Consider the following 16,817-nt stretch of genomic DNA (forward strand, 5'->3'; position numbering starts at 1 on the left):
GGTAGAATCAAAAGACTTATAAATTATCCACTTTATTAGATTTGACTACAATAAATCCATGCAAGTCAAAGGGATGTGGAATATCAACTAGGAATTGAATTTGAACCAAACAATATATTTGTATTCTAGTTGTGCCAACAGCAAAACAAATACAAAGGTTTCATAATTAGGGACCTTTAACTGCTCAAAATAGAATTTACAAAGGTAGGGATTATTATATTTGGAAAGACCATTGAAAGGGACTATAAAATTTGATACAAGAGGCTTTTCACTACATTGGAAAACAGTTGTGCTAAGAGATAGAACATTTTAAGAAAAGAATTTGGGAGTGAATGTACAACACTGATATTTACTCTTTGCTTATTTCTAAGGGTTAGAATATTGTAAAAAAGACAGGTCTATACCTGTTGGAAAATATTTATGTTTTTTTCCCAAATTTTGGTTTGAGTCTACTGTTCTCTGACTCTAGGTTTTGAACTGCAATTCCAGCAACTTAACAAGAATCTTGGGGAATGTTAAGATTTTCTTTTTTTAATTTAAAAGGTATTTTTCCAGAATAATTAAATGCTTACAAATCATTATTTATCAAAGTTATGATGCTCAAAACACTTTCTTTGGGCCATGTGTGTGCTGTGAACCTATTCCAGAAGATTTCAGCTTCATAATAGAAATTTATAAAAGGTCATCAAATAGCAGTATAGTTTAGAGAGGGAAGGGTGGAGGTAGATACTTTGGAAGACCTTCTCTGGGCAAAATTTCAAACTCTGGAAGCAAATCTTTTAGCTTACAAGCTAATAAAGATAAGGAAACATTTACTCAAACAATTTATATCAATCATTTTCTGGTAGTCTATTTTCTCATTTAGTAACTTAACAAGCATGGTAGAATTGCTTTCAGAATTTGGTAACTATAATATTTCAGTGTATTACCAAGTAAGAATTGTTTTCTTGGTATATTTGCAGAAATTCAGCATAATTTAGCTATGATAAAAGTGAATATATTGATTGATGGCTTTTATTATGCTCTTTTATAACTCTATGCAGAAATTTTCATAAAAATTGGTTTCCTGATTGTTCTTGTTCTTAAAGGTATAAATGATTGTGTATATTTCAACTTAACCAATTTAAATAATTAGATTCTCTTTTCACTGCCCTTGGTACTTGAACAGAAATTCAACAATTGTTTCTAGGGCAAATTCCATTTTGAGCCTCTCATGGGTCTCCAAAAGATAAAACAGTCTATAGTTGCCAAAAGTTTAAAAACAGGTTAAAAAAAACTGTCTAGTGAGAAAGAACTGCCATTTGCAGCTGATTCAGGAATTGTAATTATTATTTTCCTTAGACATAATACTAAATGTTTTGTAGAAAACAAACTTTCAGTAGTTTTAAAGAGCTAGAAACATCTTAAAATGACATCAGTTTTGCTGTAATGTCATTGTTTAGGGGTATCAGGCTGCAAATTTACTTTTTTAATATGTTTCCTGTTCAATAGACTCAATTAGGTTATAACTTATGAACATATACCATGTCTCTTTGTTCTAGAATGTCTCCTTCTGAAGAAACACTATTCTAGATATTTACCAATATTTTGAAAAGAATATGGTGATACTGTCAATGGTATGAAAATGCAGCCTTAGTATTTATACCATGGCCTGCTTTTTTTTGGGGGGGTACCCTCTGGTATCAACCTAAGGCTATATCTGTTCCTTCTGATTGGATTGTTACTAGTTATCATCTTAGACAAGGTTACACAGGGAAAGAGGGTTGAGTGGCACTACTCTTCTGTTTTCATAGTGTTTTCTTCATAAAGGGAATCTTGCAGCAGTTATAAATAAAAAATTTAATAATCATGTAAGAAATTTTCAGAGCCAAATTAAAATAAGTCCAAGCACGGTTTCTTAGTCTAGCCTCCTACTTAGGCAACCTCACATTGATAATAGCAAAGATTCATAAAGCCTAGGCTATTTCTGCAGTATACGAAATTTCTTATATCAACGTATAACTGAATACGTACAATTATACCAATGATTTCACTAGCTTAAGATAAATTAAGCCTTACCTGGGTAACCCTGTCTGTAGCAATTTGGTCTACTGTTAAAATATTAGAAGCCATGTCTTCATGGATTTAAATTTTTTGCCAAATTTATTTGGATCAGGACGGTATAAGCTGCGTTTTATTTCAGAAAAGATAGTTTCAGTTTGGGCTACCTTTCAAGTCTTGTTTCGCATTTGATTCCGTTTTATTTGAGCCTTTGTTTTGTTTCGTTTGGGTATTGCCTTTGGCAAATAAACGCTGGAAAAGAGCTAGGCAGCTTACTGGCAAAAGTTTTCGAAATCGGCGAATGCTTCTTGAGTGTTACCAGCTTTTTTAGGCTAGGGCAAAAATTGCTTAAATCTGAATTTGCAATAGAAGGGATTATCCTATTCGTAAAGAGCATAAAAAAAGGCATCGAGTGGTATATTCACTTTATTGGTAAGTCAATAATATGAACTGTCATAGATTTGCCCATGTGAGAATGTTGAAAGCGAAAACTGGCTTTTTCTTACGATTCAAAAGACACAAAGTACTGTAATTCGCTAAAGCCAAGGGTATACTTTACAGTAGGCACAGAAAAACAGTGCTGTACACATATCTGGAAAAATACATCCATTGTATCATTGTGTCATCCATTGTGTCAAAAATATTTTCTGACACCATTTTTATAAAACAAGAGGTGAAACTACCTGGACGAACAAGTTTTAATTTTCGGGATCTAGTTACGGAAAATAGCAAGGTCCCTTACGAGATATTGTAAATAAAATGGCTTTGAGCTTACTAAATATGTAAAAAAAAAAACGCTTTTAAGGAATAAAGACTGAAACTAGACTGAAACAACACCAAATAAAACGCGGCAATATTTGGCATTTAGTAGTCTTGCGAAGAGCTCTTTCCATCGATCAAGTTGCGCGTTTTCATCTTCTAGCATTTTGCCAGAGACAGATTTAACTGCGCCTATCTTTGGTGATTTCCTATCAATAGGGTATCTTCCATGCTTGAAAAACGACACGACGTTATCTTTTTATGCCGCATCTTCTAGCTTTGCATCTTTTTTATCAAGACATTGTTGTTTATCATGTTGAATAACCTTGTTACTGATCCCGTTTAGCTGTCTGTAGCAGGGCATATCTCCGGCCAGCCACGCTCTCCGGCGCTGTTCAATGATTTACAGTGCTTCTTCCGAATACATCTTGCGAACGACGGTATTAGTGGCATTCTCTATTACACCGTTTTTATCTGTCTTTCAGAACGTGTCCAGGTAAACAAGGGTACTCAGGCATTCAAATCTATTTTGAATTTCAATTGAGCACTTTTGGCGGAATGCCTCGATTTTTTGTTTCTGGGTGTCCAACTTTGGATGGTGTCGTTCTGAAAGATGGGTGTTAAGACACAGGAAGAAGTTCGCGTCAACTGATCTATGGTCAGTATTCCCTATCTCAGTGCAACGATATGTTCTAAAATTCGTAAATGATGTGTAACACCTTTGGTTGATTATGATATAGTCAATCATCTTCCGCGTTCGTCCATCATTGCTATATCATGTTGGTTTATAGATGTCCTTTCTATGAAACAGGGTGTTGGTAATGACAAATTCGTGCTTTGAACACAACTGGAGGAGTTGGATCCCATTTTAGTTCAAAAAGTCAGGTGTAACAGGTCCAATTACAGATTTCAAAGCTTCGCTGTGCTTAGATACAGTTGCGTTGAAATCGCCCACCACGGCTAAAACATCGTGAGGGGAATGCCGAGATAGAGCAAATGTCAAAGTTGAGTAGAACTTGTCTTTTTTGTCCACTGGAGAATCATTCGTAGGTGCATATCACACAATAATTAACATACTAAATAAAATTTAAATTATAAAAAAAATTTTTAAAATTATATTTCATTATTTAAACTAAACAATATTTGTTCAAGAATACCAGCCAATTTTAGTTTTTTTAGAAGAAGGCTTATTCCTGCACTAAAGGTCATTATTAAAAAACTTTGTTAAGCCTCATACACGATGAAATTGAGCTAACAGGAAAATATAGCTAACATCTCAACTATTTGCAATAATATTGAATTAAATTTCAGAACTGGTATTGGATTTTATTTTCGCAGTTTCACTAAGCTCAACCAATCGAAAATTTTTATCATCAGTCCTTAACGACAGGAATAAACAAAGTTAATAGGAATTTAAGCACAAGGTAAACATTTCTTCCTCATGGCAGGCAATGCTCTAGTGTAACCTATAGCACAGAGCCATAAGGCTTCAATGTATATTTTTTTATACCCAGAGGCACTTCATGTGAAAGAGATGGGCGTATAAACTCCGGAAAGGGCTCGTTTGATTGAAACGGCTAATGGGATAAAGTCTGCACCTGACTTAAAAATGGTAACTTATTTTGTAATTGTGGAACGCAAATAAGAAATGGACGGGACAAATAGAGATATTAATCATAGATATTTACTGTATAAGCTCTTTGACGGGACAATTGGTCCTGATTATAAAATATATGTTCTGCTAATATTGAATTAAAAATTTATATTTAAGCGCTTGGTAGTACAAATAAGTCATCTAGGTTCAAAACAAAGCTTCGTTAGATGTCGCATCAAACTAAGATTCCCGCCTGATTTATTTTTGAGAATGTTGCTTGCTGTTCATTGGAATTCTGTATCATCAGAGTCAGTTTGGAATATATCTAAGATATTTAAGTACTCTACAAGCAATTTTTTAGGCTTTTATTTGTTACACTTGCTTTTTATTTGCGATGTAAACCCAATATATCTTCAGCTGTTCATACAGCACCCCTTGCTTCTTAACCTACTTTAGGCAAGGCCTACCCTTCAGGGCATAGGCTAATTTGATATGAGCCAAGAGGGAGGCAGCTGCCTCCTCAAGAATCCATTTCACCCTGTCCCCAGTTTAAATTTAGTTTCTTATAAAATATTGTCAAAAATCAAGATAAGCCTGCATAATTCAAACATTCAGAGACAATTAGTTTTGTTTAGTATATCTACTGTTATGGTATTAGGCCTATGGCTCATTTTTTCTTTCCTTGGGAAAATTGGCTCCAACTTTGTCCCTCGCCCTGGGGATTTTAACAAAATTACACCACTGCCTACCTTTTTTTTATTTATTAATAGACTAGCATAGGCTATGTGTTAGTTCATGCAAAGGTCTTCATGTTATTGGCTAGTTCCTATGTGATACTGTACAAAACAGGATGACTTCTTATCAGTCAAGGTGTTTGAAAAAAAGCACTGTAGGGAATGATAGGCCTAGCATAGATTTAATTTTGATTCAGAAACCAGACAGTAAAATGAAATGTACTTACCTTAAATTGCATTTGTCAGCAAGATAAGATGGTAGATCTTCCTGTAGATTTCTTGGTGGTGGTGAGTGATGTAATTATGTTGGCTTAGCTTCCCAGTCCAGCCTCCTCAGCCCTCTCCCAGTCCCTGTTGACTCCAGCCTTGGAGGAGTGGGGAGTCTCAGCTTAGATGGTAGACTCAGATAGGCTATTCCAGAGGGGGACCACCCAAATAGAAAAGAAGGGTAAAATTCTAGTCAATTGACTTCTTACTATCTCAGAAAGGGCTTAGGTTAGAAAAATGAAACTTTCAGGGATGGTTCTATAGGATAAAGTATATCCCAGGAAGGTATTTTGAAGTACCCACCTCCACTCCTTCTCCCTCTAGAGTGCCCTGAAATTCACCTACATGACAGGTCTATACCTATTGAAATTTTGACAAAACAACATTTTACCTTAATTTTCAGTTACCAGTTGCTTTTTCTCTGCCTTTAGTTCTGAAAATGCAAGTCTGATCCATATCAATGTTTCCTCCCAACCCAGACAAGGACAACCTGCTTTCCATGTAGCCCCAGACAGTTGGCCAAAAAGGACAATCTTTGGTAATCTGTCATCCTTCATCTGTAGAGCGTGGCCTAGCCATCTCAACCTTTCTTTCATTATAGCCCCAGAAAGCGGGGTTGAACCACACTTTTCATACAACCTACTGTTTGAAATACAGTCAGTCAGCCGGGTACCCAGAACAATCTGTAGGCAATTTCTCTGGAAAACATCTAGTAAATTTTCATCTGCTTTTTGGAGTGCCCATGCTTCAGAGCCATATTTGACCACTGTCATCACTGTAGCTTCCAATATTCTAATCTTGGTTTGTAGGCTTATCTTTCTATTCTTTCAAACTTTTTTTTAACTGTGAAAGTGTCCCTCTGGTGGTCAGCATGATTGCACTATGCCTATGGTGCAAGAACTTTTTGCTACATGATTTAATTAAGTTTTGTCCAGGAAGTTGCACTCAAAGGTTTGTTTCACTGTTTATTGTTTTATTATTTGTTTTTTTGTGCATCTAGTCTGTTCAATTTTTTGGTCTCATAACCTTAACCAATGACTCTGAGTAAATTAATCTTCTAATATAGGAATCAGATAGTATTAAAAAATGTACCATTCAATAATCTTTTCATATATAATAACCAATACTGTTGTAACTGGAACCCAGCCCTCTCATCCCAACACTAGACATGGCTCTTGGATATATACAAACTTCTCTGATTTTGTTTGTTTATTATTTCAAACTGACATTATATACTAACTGCTAATGACAGAAACTTACAGTAACTGTGTAGGTGAGCAGCTGTTTTGTAGAAAGCCCTGTAGTAGCAAGAAAGCAGTGTCATTTCATTCTCCAATAGATTCTTTTCAAGTTTAGCATCTACATATTGACAATTTATCTCCCTCCCCAGGCCCCAAATATTGCCCTCAATAGAGTATTTCTACCAACGCATCTCAATTTTTCTTAAATCAGACAATGCATACTCTATTGAGGGCAATATTTGGGGCCTGGGGAGGAGATAAATTGTCAATATGTAGATGCTAAACTTGAGAAGAATCTATTGGAGAATGAAATGACACTGCTTTCTTGCTACTACAGGGCTTTCTACAAAACAGCTGCTCACCTACACAGTTACTGTAAGTTTCTGTCATTAGCAGTTAGTATATAATGTCAGTTTGAAATAATAAACAAACAAAATCAGAGAAGTTTGTATATATCCAAGAGCCATGTCTAGTGTTGGGATGAGAGGGCTGGGTTCCAGTTACAACAGTATTGGTTATTATATATGAAAAGATTATTGAATGGTACATTTTTTAATACTATCTGATTCCTATATTAGAAGATTAATTTACTCAGAGTCATTGGTTAAGGTTATGAGACCAAAAAATTGAACAGACTAGATGCACAAAAAAACAAATAATAAAACAATAAACAGTGAAACAAACCTTTGAGTGCAACTTCCTGGACAAAACTAAATTAAATCATGTAGCAAAAAGTTCTTGCACTACAGGCATTGTGCAATCATGCTGACCACCAGAGGGACATTTTCACAGTTAAAAAAAGTTTGGAAGAATAGAAAGATAAGCCTACAAACCAAGATTAAAATATTGGAAGCTACAGTGATGACAGTGGTCAAATATGGCTCTGAAGCATGGGCACTCCAAAAAGCAGATGAAAATTTACTAGATGTTTTCCAGAGAAATTGCCTACGGATTGTTCTGGGTACCCGGCTGACTGACTGTATTTCAAACAGTAGGTTGTATGAAAAGTGTGGTTCAATCCCGCTTTCTGGGGCTATAATGAAAGAAAGGTTGAGATGGCTAGGCCACATTCTACGGATGAAGGATGACAGATTACCAAAGATTGTCCTTTTTGGCCAACTGTCTGGGGCTACATGGAAAGCAGGTCGTCCTTGTCTGGGTTGGAAGGATGTCATAAATAAAGATTTAAAGGAAATGGGAACTTCCTGGGAGGGTGTAAAGAGGGAGGCTTTAAATAGATTAGGTTGGAGGAGGAGCGTGCGTAGCTGTGTTGGCCTCAGGTGGCTTGGTGCTGCAGTGAGTTATTAGTAGTAGTAGAAGTAGTAGAAGACAGAGGCAGACATTTAGGCATCTCACTGCTGGTTACTTTGAATTAATTATCTCAGGTTCCACTCATATTTCTCTTAATCCTTGGTAACTCCAGCTTTGAACAAGAGAAGGGTTTCTAGCTTGATTGTGGTTTTAAAGAGGCTATCCTAAGGAGGTCAATATACATATTAAAAACCATTTTATATTTTTTTCCTTTTGGCACCTGACTGTTTAAATATTTGGTTGTAATTAGACAGCAGAGGGCTCAAAATAGGATTTAAGAAATTAGATTATGTTTTTTATCTGTTGAACATAGCTGTCTCTGTCACTAACCTTGACGAAAAATTTAGCATCTTCAGTTGCTTTTTTTTTTTTTTTTTTGCAAAAGACATGTTCAAACACATGTCAGAGGAAGAAAGAAATGACAAGCAGCTTCCATCAAAAGTTAAAGATCAATCCATATGCTCCAGTGGTGTTATTAGATTAGGCATGTTTTCTTCAGTTACTCATAGAGGAGGTTTAGAATTGGTTGAGGGTTTGGCATCTACTGATTTAATGGGGGAATTTGTGGTTTAGTTTTCACAATCAGAAGCCTTAATAAGATCATTAACAAAAGTATGTTGCCAAGAAGGATTTTGAGTATGTATATCCAGTCTAGGGCCCTCAAGTCCACAAATCAGAATATCTTGATTTCATAAAAACTTTTGCTGAAAAAGTGTTTGTAACATGTAAACAAATTCACTGGCTAAAAATTATTGTTTTTTGATTTTGACTTTTTCTTCTTTTTTTTTGTCTTTTCATATATCAGATCAACACACCTTTATGTACTGGTTTTGCAGTCTAAAAATGTTGATTTGGAAAGAGTCCTTCAGGATTAGCCTTCAATATGCTTTAGGCATCACTTTTTATTTTAATGTAAGAAAATATCTAATTAAAAAGAAAAAAATACAGCTATCAAATTTGTATGCTGTGTTTGCAGTTTTTGCTGGCCAGATCATCACAGGCTATTTTGTGATCAGTAAATTCTATCTATGGTTTTGTGGGGTCAAAACTAAAAAAGTTCATTTTGAGCTGCTTTTTTCTTCTTTTTTTTGGTGTAAATCTTTCACCACAGTTTCAGACATAACAGAAAATGGGGTTTGAACAAATTTTAATAAAACAAACAAATAGTTTCAAATTACAGGAACCTAGATTTATGGAATAAAAATTGTTAGTCTATGATGTCAAAATAAATTGAATTCAGTCTTATGCAATGAAAGTCTTTACATGCAATATGCATTCACCTTTAACCCAATAATTTTAAATGGCGTAAAATATTGGATTTCGCCTATTGTGTAACTGTGTAGGCTTTCACTGGTCCAACTGAAGGGTGTAAATGGGGTCAAACGTAAAAGGGTACGTTTTTTTTAGAGGGGATGGTATCTTTCATGGCAGTTTCAGATGTTATATGAAATGGGTTTTGAACAAATTTGACAAAAAAATTGTATTAGAATCAAATTATGGGGACCTTGATTTTATGGCAAAAAAATGTAGCTAGTTAATGATATCAAAGTTAACTGAATTACTTCTTTGGCAATGCAAGTCTTTGCATGTAGTAGTATGTGCCTTATACTTAATTAAATAAAAAAAAAACAAGTTTTTTTAACTGAAAGTAAGGAGCAACATTAAAACTTAAAACGAACAGAAATTACTCCATATATGAAATGGGTTGTCCCCTCTGCAATCCCTCGCTCTTTATGCTAAAATATGACTCTTTGCCACAGTTCTACTTTTTAAAACAATTAAAAACTTTAGTGTAAAGAGCAAGGCATTGGGGAGGAGACAACCCATTTCATATATGGAGTAATTTCTGTTCGTTTTAAGTTTTAATGTCGCTCCTTACTTTCAGTTAAAAAAACTTGTTTTTTTTATTTAATTATAAAGAAAGAAAACGATCAAAAATGGGGGTTTTAAGGCCAAACTAGAATACTGAAAAAAAAACACAAAAAGCGAATATTTCGAGAGGACAACTGCCTTTCTTATTCAGCGTGAACAAAATAATATATACAAGGAAAATGCCGAAGAAAAAGCTAACAAAACAAATGCAGAAAGTCAATGTATAAAAACAAAAAAAAAAAAACTGAAAAAACTAAAAAATTAAAAAGATAAATAAAATTCGATAAGAGCCAAAAATTATAAGAATTTAAAAAAATACTTAACAACCTAAGAGCAAGTCATTCACCAATACCTGCGATTTGCACAAAATCCTCATTATCTTTCGTCTATATCCTTGCCTGTCACCCCATCTTCAAATCCCCAAGGTAGCCTAAATCCTTCTCTTACCCTACTTCTCCAAAGCGTCATAATATTAAATTAAAATCCCACCCAAGAAATTCTCAAACTCATCAAGTCTCCCTATCGCGATTCCCCAGCCGGCTTGTTTTTCCTAAAGTTTTAGTTATGAATCCTGATTAATTAAAAAAAACTAGTTTTTTTAGCGGAAAGTAAGGAGCGACATTAAAACTTAAAATAAACAAAAATTACTTTGTATATGAAAGGGGCTGCTTCCTCATCAACGCCCCGCTCTTTACGCTAAAGTTTGACTCTTTCTCTTAACTCTACTTTTTAAAACAGTAAAAACTTTAGCGTAAAGTGTGGGGCGTTGATGAGGAAGCAGCCCTTTCATATACAAAGTAATTTTTGTTCGTTTTAAGTGTTAATGTCGCTCCTTACTTTCCGTTAAAAAAACTAGTTTTTTTTATTTAATTTCTGAACGTTTTTGAATCAATGCATGTTTTGATTTTGGCTCTCTGCAGATGAATAATTAAAACGAAATTCGCATATTTATTTTTTTTGGCTAAATGGCTTTCTCATAGTTTTGATCGAATGATTTTGAAAAAAAAGGAGCAGGGGAGGAGGCCTAGTTGCCCTACAATTTTTTGGTTACTTAAAAAGGCAACTAGAACTTTTAATTTTTACAAATCTTTTTATTAGTAAAAGATATACATGACTTACAAATTACCTAACATAACGAACTTCTATATTCTCATGTTTTTATTAATTATATGAAGGGGCTCACCCCCTCGTCAGTACCACGCTCTTTACTCTTAAGCTTAAATTTTATCCCAATTTCTTAAGAATGACCCCTGAATCACAAAAGGTATAGAATTAATAGTTGAAATTACTAAAAATGCTTTAGCGTAAAGAACGAGGTATTAGGAGGAGGTGAGCCCATCATATGCGTAATAATTTCTGTTCATAATAAGTTTTAATGCTTCTCCTTACTTTCAGTTGAAAAAAAAACTTTTTCAGATTTATTTTTTCATTTTTTTTAAATAATGCTAGAGAATCCTGTGCTCCCTTCATGAAACATTTCTTACCCCATGACAAATTCCTCCAAGGAAAGTTCCCCCAACATATCCCCCTCTTCTCAACCCCCAACCTAAAAATCCCCCAGAAAACGTCTGTACACTTCCAAATAACCATTACTATATGTAAGAACTGGTCAAAGTTTGTAACTTGTGGCCCCTCCCATGGGGACTGTTGGGGAGTAAGTTGTCCCCAAAGACATAGTTATAAGGTTTTTTGACTACATTGAATAAAATGGCTATCTCAGAAATGCGATACTTTTGATGTAGCTATTGGTATTAAAATTCCATTTTTTAGAGTTTTGGTTACTATTGAGCTGGGTCACTCCTTACTACAGTTTGTTACCATGAACTGTTTGATAATTTTAGGTGGAGTGAAACACTTATTTCTCCATATTGTGCAAGTCCAATCCAGGGAGAGGGGGCATGAAAAAAGTACATTTTTTAACAACTTGTTTTGGAGGAGGGAGATTGTAGTGTTTCAACACAGTTTCAGGTGGATCCACCCTTCTTGATACCTATGAGCACATACAAGGCAATAGCCTATTTTTCTGAAACATGTACTGAAATTAAAACATACAAAATATCAATTTTTTAATCTCACTATCAATAATACTTCCAATTCTTTCCTTTTAGAATGAGACATCCTTGGTTAATCAATTAAAAGTCCTACAATGGCAAAAACCTTGAAGGATTATTTTGGTTTTAAATCAACCACCAGTCAACCATCTATAGAAGAAGTAGAACCTAAAATATGTGCTATTCCTGATGTAGAATTAGAAGTAGTAGAAGATATCTTAATTGAACCAAAGTTAGAAGTTCAAAAGAATTCAAAGAAGAGTCAGGTCATCCTAAATAAAAGGAAGAGGAATACTATTTTTTCTTCAAATTCAAGTGAAGGTGAAGCTGAGAAGTCTCCTCTGAAGTCAAAGCCCAATAAGGTGAGGAAAACAACAAGTCAGTCAGATATAGAAACTGATTCTTTGCAAGAATTGTGCTCATCCTCTAAGACAGAGCTAAAGCTAGAAGCGGCCAAGAAAAAGAATGAGCAGTCAAGCAGCATAAGTAACTCATCACAAGAATATAGTCCACCACGTCAGATGAACCAAAAACCAAATAGTATTTTGAAATACTTTAGTAGTTGTTGTGACCAACTATTAAAAGAAGAACAAGAAGATTCAGATTTTGATCCAAATAGCATTGTTTGCAACCCCGAGGAACATATCAGTGATAGTAATCTAAAAAATTTTGACTCAAATAGTCAGCCTGTACATAATAACTTAAATAGTTGTGAACAGTTGATAGTTAAATTTCCATACAAAGAGAAAGTGACCCCCATGGCTTGTGCTGATTCTAAAATAGAATATATTTCAACTTCCTCAAGAGTAAAAGTTAAAAAAGAATCAAAGCAGAAACATGTCAACCACAATAAAGTAAACAGAAGTGATGTTTTGTGTCCTAACTCAAGTGAATCTAAGCAGGGCAAGTCTTATACAAAAGTAAGGATAGAAAGAGGTAGGAAAAAGAAAGGTGAGATGGAAAATAGAAATGATTCAATGGAAGGATTTAATCCATCATCTCAGGTGCAGCCAAAGAAGAACAAGTCTAGAAAAAAGAAAGAGAACTCAGTTACTAAAAATGATATATTGCAAGAACCTAGTTCATCACACCTGTTGGAGCCAAAGCCAAAAAAATCTAGAAAAAAGAAAGAGGAGTTAGATAATAAAAATGATGTAGTCCATGAATTAAGTTCATCACCTGATTTGGAGCTAAAGTCAAACAAATCTAAAAAAAATAAACAGGAGCCAGGTAATAAAAATGATTTATACCAGGAACCTAGTTCATCACCCAAGTTGGACCTAAAGCTTAAAAAATCCAGAAAAAAGAAGGAGGAGTCAGATATTAAAAATGATTTATTTGAAGAACCTTGTTCATCACCCCAATCAGAGCTAAAGCCAAAAAAATTCAAAAAAAAGAAAGAAAAGTCAAATAATAAAAGAAGCACAGTCCAAGAGTTAAGCTCATCACCTCAATTGGAGCTGAAACCAAAACAATCTAGAAAAAATAAAGGGGTCCCAGATCAAAATAATTTATTACAGGAATCGGTTTTTTCACCTCAGTTAGAGCCAGAGCCAGAAAAAACAAGAAATAGAAAAAGTCTGTCAGATAGCAAAAATGATTCACCACAAGAGTTTGCTTTATCATCGCAGTTGGATACAAAACCAATTGATATCTTGAAGTACTTCAATAGTAATTGTGATAAACCCTTAGATGAGGTAAAAATAGAAATGAATAAGGATAATTCTTTCAAAATGGATGACTGTGAGCAGGATGAGTCCCCTACAAAGACGAAGTCAAAAAGATATAGAAAAAATAAAGATCAATCTAACACTAAAAGTCATTTATCACAAGAATTCCGTGCAATATCTCAAGTGGACCCAAAACCAAACAGTATTTTGAAATATTTTAGTAGTAATCGTGACAAACCATTGAAATTAGGCCAAGAGGAGTCATATGTTGATCTGAATAGTACTTTGTGTATTTCCGAGGAGAATGCTGGTGACACTATATGCATTTTAGATAATGTTACTCCAAATGAACAGTGTTTGCCAGACAATGTAGAGGGCTGTGCAATATTAGTACTGAAGGAAACTCCAGAAGAAGGTGGCAAAAAGAAACCAAGATGGAGTATGCGGTTGAAGCTGGGAGAAAGGAAAAATAATCAAGAAGGTGATATTACTGTCTTTTTTTTTTCCATTATTGCCAAATGAATTCTTTCAATATCCAGCTGGAAAAACAAAATATTTTTTTTTTGCCAAATTGGTATATGCCTATACTCTCTCTTGGAAGTACTCAAAGGGGTGGCTTATAGGAAAGGTGCCTACTCTCTTTGGTAGACCAAATTTACTTTTAAATTGTGTAAGATTCGAACTTAGGGGGTCATCTTGCTAAATGGCCCTTCTTGTGTTCTCTAATGAATACAATCTGTATATTTTAGCCTTCCCTAGAAAAAGTGTGCCAGTGCATGGTTATACTAAGAAATTATGTCTGATTCTTTGGAGTATAGTATAATAATACTACTAATAACACCTCACCCCAGCACCAAGCTGCCTAAGGCCAACACAGGTGCACACACTCCTCCTCCATCCCAATCCATTCATCTATTCAAAGCCACCTTTTTTTACACCTTCCTAGGAAGTTCCCATTTCCTTTAAATCTTTCTTTATGACGTCCTGCCACCCCAGACAAGGATAACATGCTTTCCATTTAGCCCTAGACGGTTGGCTGAAAAGGACAATCTTTGGCAATCTGTCATCCATCATCTGCATAATGTGCCCTAACCATCTCAATCTTTCATTCATTATAGCCATAGAGAGCAGGATTGAACCACATTTTTTGTACAGCCTACTGTTTGAAGTACAGTCAGTCAGCCAGGTACCCAGAACAATCCTTAGGCAATTTCTCTGGAAAACATCTAGGAAATCTTCATCTGCTTTTTGGAGTGCCCATGCTTCAGAGTCGCATTTGACCCCTGTCATCACTGCAGCTTCTAATACTCTAATGTTGGTTTGCAGACTTACCTTCCTATTCTTCCATTTTTTTTAACTGTGAAAAAAACACCCTGTGCCTTGGCTATTCAACTTTTAACGTCTACACTGCTCCCACAGTCTTTACTAATAAGACTACCAAGGTGAGTGAAGCTGCCCACCTTATCAATCTTTTTATGGCACTTGATATTTACCAAGTGACATATAGTGATTGCAAATTCCGTCAGTCTGTTGGCCTGTCTGTCCTGGTTTTGCTATTTTGGGCACTTCCAGATAAGCTAGGATGATGAGATTTGGCAGGCACATCAGGGACCAAACCAGATTAAATTAGAAATAGTCGCTTCTCCGATTTGACCACCTGGGGGAGCCAGGGGACGGTTAATTTGAAAAATAAGAAAAAATGAGGTATTTATAACTTGCAAATAGGTGATTGGATATTAATGAGATTTCATATTTAGAAGGATATTGTGTCAAAATTGTATTGTGTTGTATTGTGTCAAAGCTCTTATTTTAAATCCCAACCATATTTGGTGACATTGGGGGGAGTTGGAGGGGAAACTGGAAATCTTAGAAAACGCTTAGAGTGGAGAGATCGTAATGAAACTTAGTGGGAAGAAGCTCTTGACTCTTGGCTCTTCCAACCTCGTCACAGGTGCCATATGAGTTCTTGGCTCTTGTTGTTACCCAGCGTCACCTTTTTCTTCTTTACTTATTCCTAGCCTTATTGACTTAGTCTTCGTAATATTAATTTTCAAACATATTTTGGCACCTTGAACTTGCAAAACCTATAAAAGTGCATTCATTTCACTCACACTTTTATCTAGGATGCTTAAATCGTCAGCATAATCTAAGCCCAGCAGAGTTTTTCCATCCCATTTGATTCTGTGGTCTCCCATTGCCTTCATGTGATCCTTAAGATAAAGTCCATCAAAATGATCCATATAAAGGGGGATAGAACACAAGCTTGCTTAACTCCTGATTCAATACAAAACCAGCTGCTAACCTCATTTCCTATTTTAGCAACAGCAGTGTTATTCTCATACATAGCACCAACCACGTTAATGTACTTGTCTCATATACCATACAAGGATAATAGCTTTGCCAAAGCTCTTCTATCAACAGAATCGAATGCTTGCTCATAATCTATAAAACTGAGGACCAAAGATGTTTGAGAACTCAGGCACTTCTCAATTATAAGCCTAAGAGTGAATATTTTGTTGACACATCCTCTACCTTTTCTAAAACCGCACTGCTCTTCTCTTAAAACTTTGTCTACAGTATTTTTCAGTCTAAAAATTACCATATTACTAAGTAATTTGTTACATACAGAGACCAGACTAATGCCTCGATAATTACCCCATTCATTCTTGTCACCTTTCTTATACAGTGGTTTAATTAAAGTTTTCCTTTAATCGTTAGGTACTTCCCCTTTTTCAAGAATTATATTCATTATCTTCAGTAATTTATTTCTAACCTCAGAGCCACCATATAAACTCACTAACCACACTACCAACACCTGGGGACTTATTAAATTTTTTACCCTTTTAGTACTGTTGCTAATTCTTCCTCACAAAACAAATCTTCCTTCACATCCAAGGTATTATAAACTGTTTCATTTTTCTCTGTATCATTTCCTGCAACTCTATCTTGGTTTATCACATTCTCAAAATGATTTACCCATCTCTCTTTAACTCTTTCCTTATCACTAATTGTGGCCCGTTCCTATATTTAACTGGGACAAGTCCCTCTCTATTTACATGCCAGTCTAATATTTTACTATTATGCCGTCTAGTTGCAAGTTCCAGATCCCACTTCACACCTTTTTAATTCATATTTTAATGCTTTTACCCCCTTTCTTTACATTCCTTTTGTTTTCGTATTATAAATCACCCAGATAATTCATGCACAAGTCTCTTCTCCTCTCTATTAAACATAAAGCCTTTTCACTAATATTCCTATTTGCAGGTCTAACTTTCTTC

The 16,817-nt window shown here is 35.0% G+C and overlaps 2 protein-coding genes across 3 annotated transcripts in view; one reads left to right on the plus strand and one right to left on the minus strand.

Moving 5' to 3' along the window:
* Positions 1-2,141, minus strand: part of LOC136039515 (RNA helicase aquarius-like) — a gene marked incomplete in the record, with an annotated part of 134,775 nt that extends 132,634 nt beyond the window's left edge. Inside the window, 1 exon segment of the mRNA XM_065723311.1 lies at positions 2,059-2,141. Coding sequence (XP_065579383.1) covers positions 2,059-2,112 — 54 coding nt within the window.
* Positions 2,142-4,626: 2,485 nt separating this feature from the next.
* Positions 4,627-16,817, plus strand: part of LOC136039516 (uncharacterized) — a 63,084-nt gene continuing 50,893 nt past the window's right edge. Inside the window, exons 1-2 of one of the 2 annotated variants that reach the window (XM_065723313.1) lie at positions 4,627-4,701; positions 11,927-14,020. In XM_065723313.1, coding sequence (XP_065579385.1) covers positions 11,965-14,020 — 2,056 coding nt within the window. In that variant the 5' untranslated portion in view covers positions 4,627-4,701; positions 11,927-11,964. Of the gene's footprint in view, positions 4,732-11,926; positions 14,021-16,817 lie in introns of both variants that reach the window. The other variant, XM_065723312.1, reaches the window with a different exon arrangement.

Source organism: Artemia franciscana, chromosome 19 (assembly GCF_032884065.1).
Source record: "Artemia franciscana chromosome 19, ASM3288406v1, whole genome shotgun sequence".
Taxonomy (NCBI): domain Eukaryota; kingdom Metazoa; phylum Arthropoda; class Branchiopoda; order Anostraca; family Artemiidae; genus Artemia; species Artemia franciscana.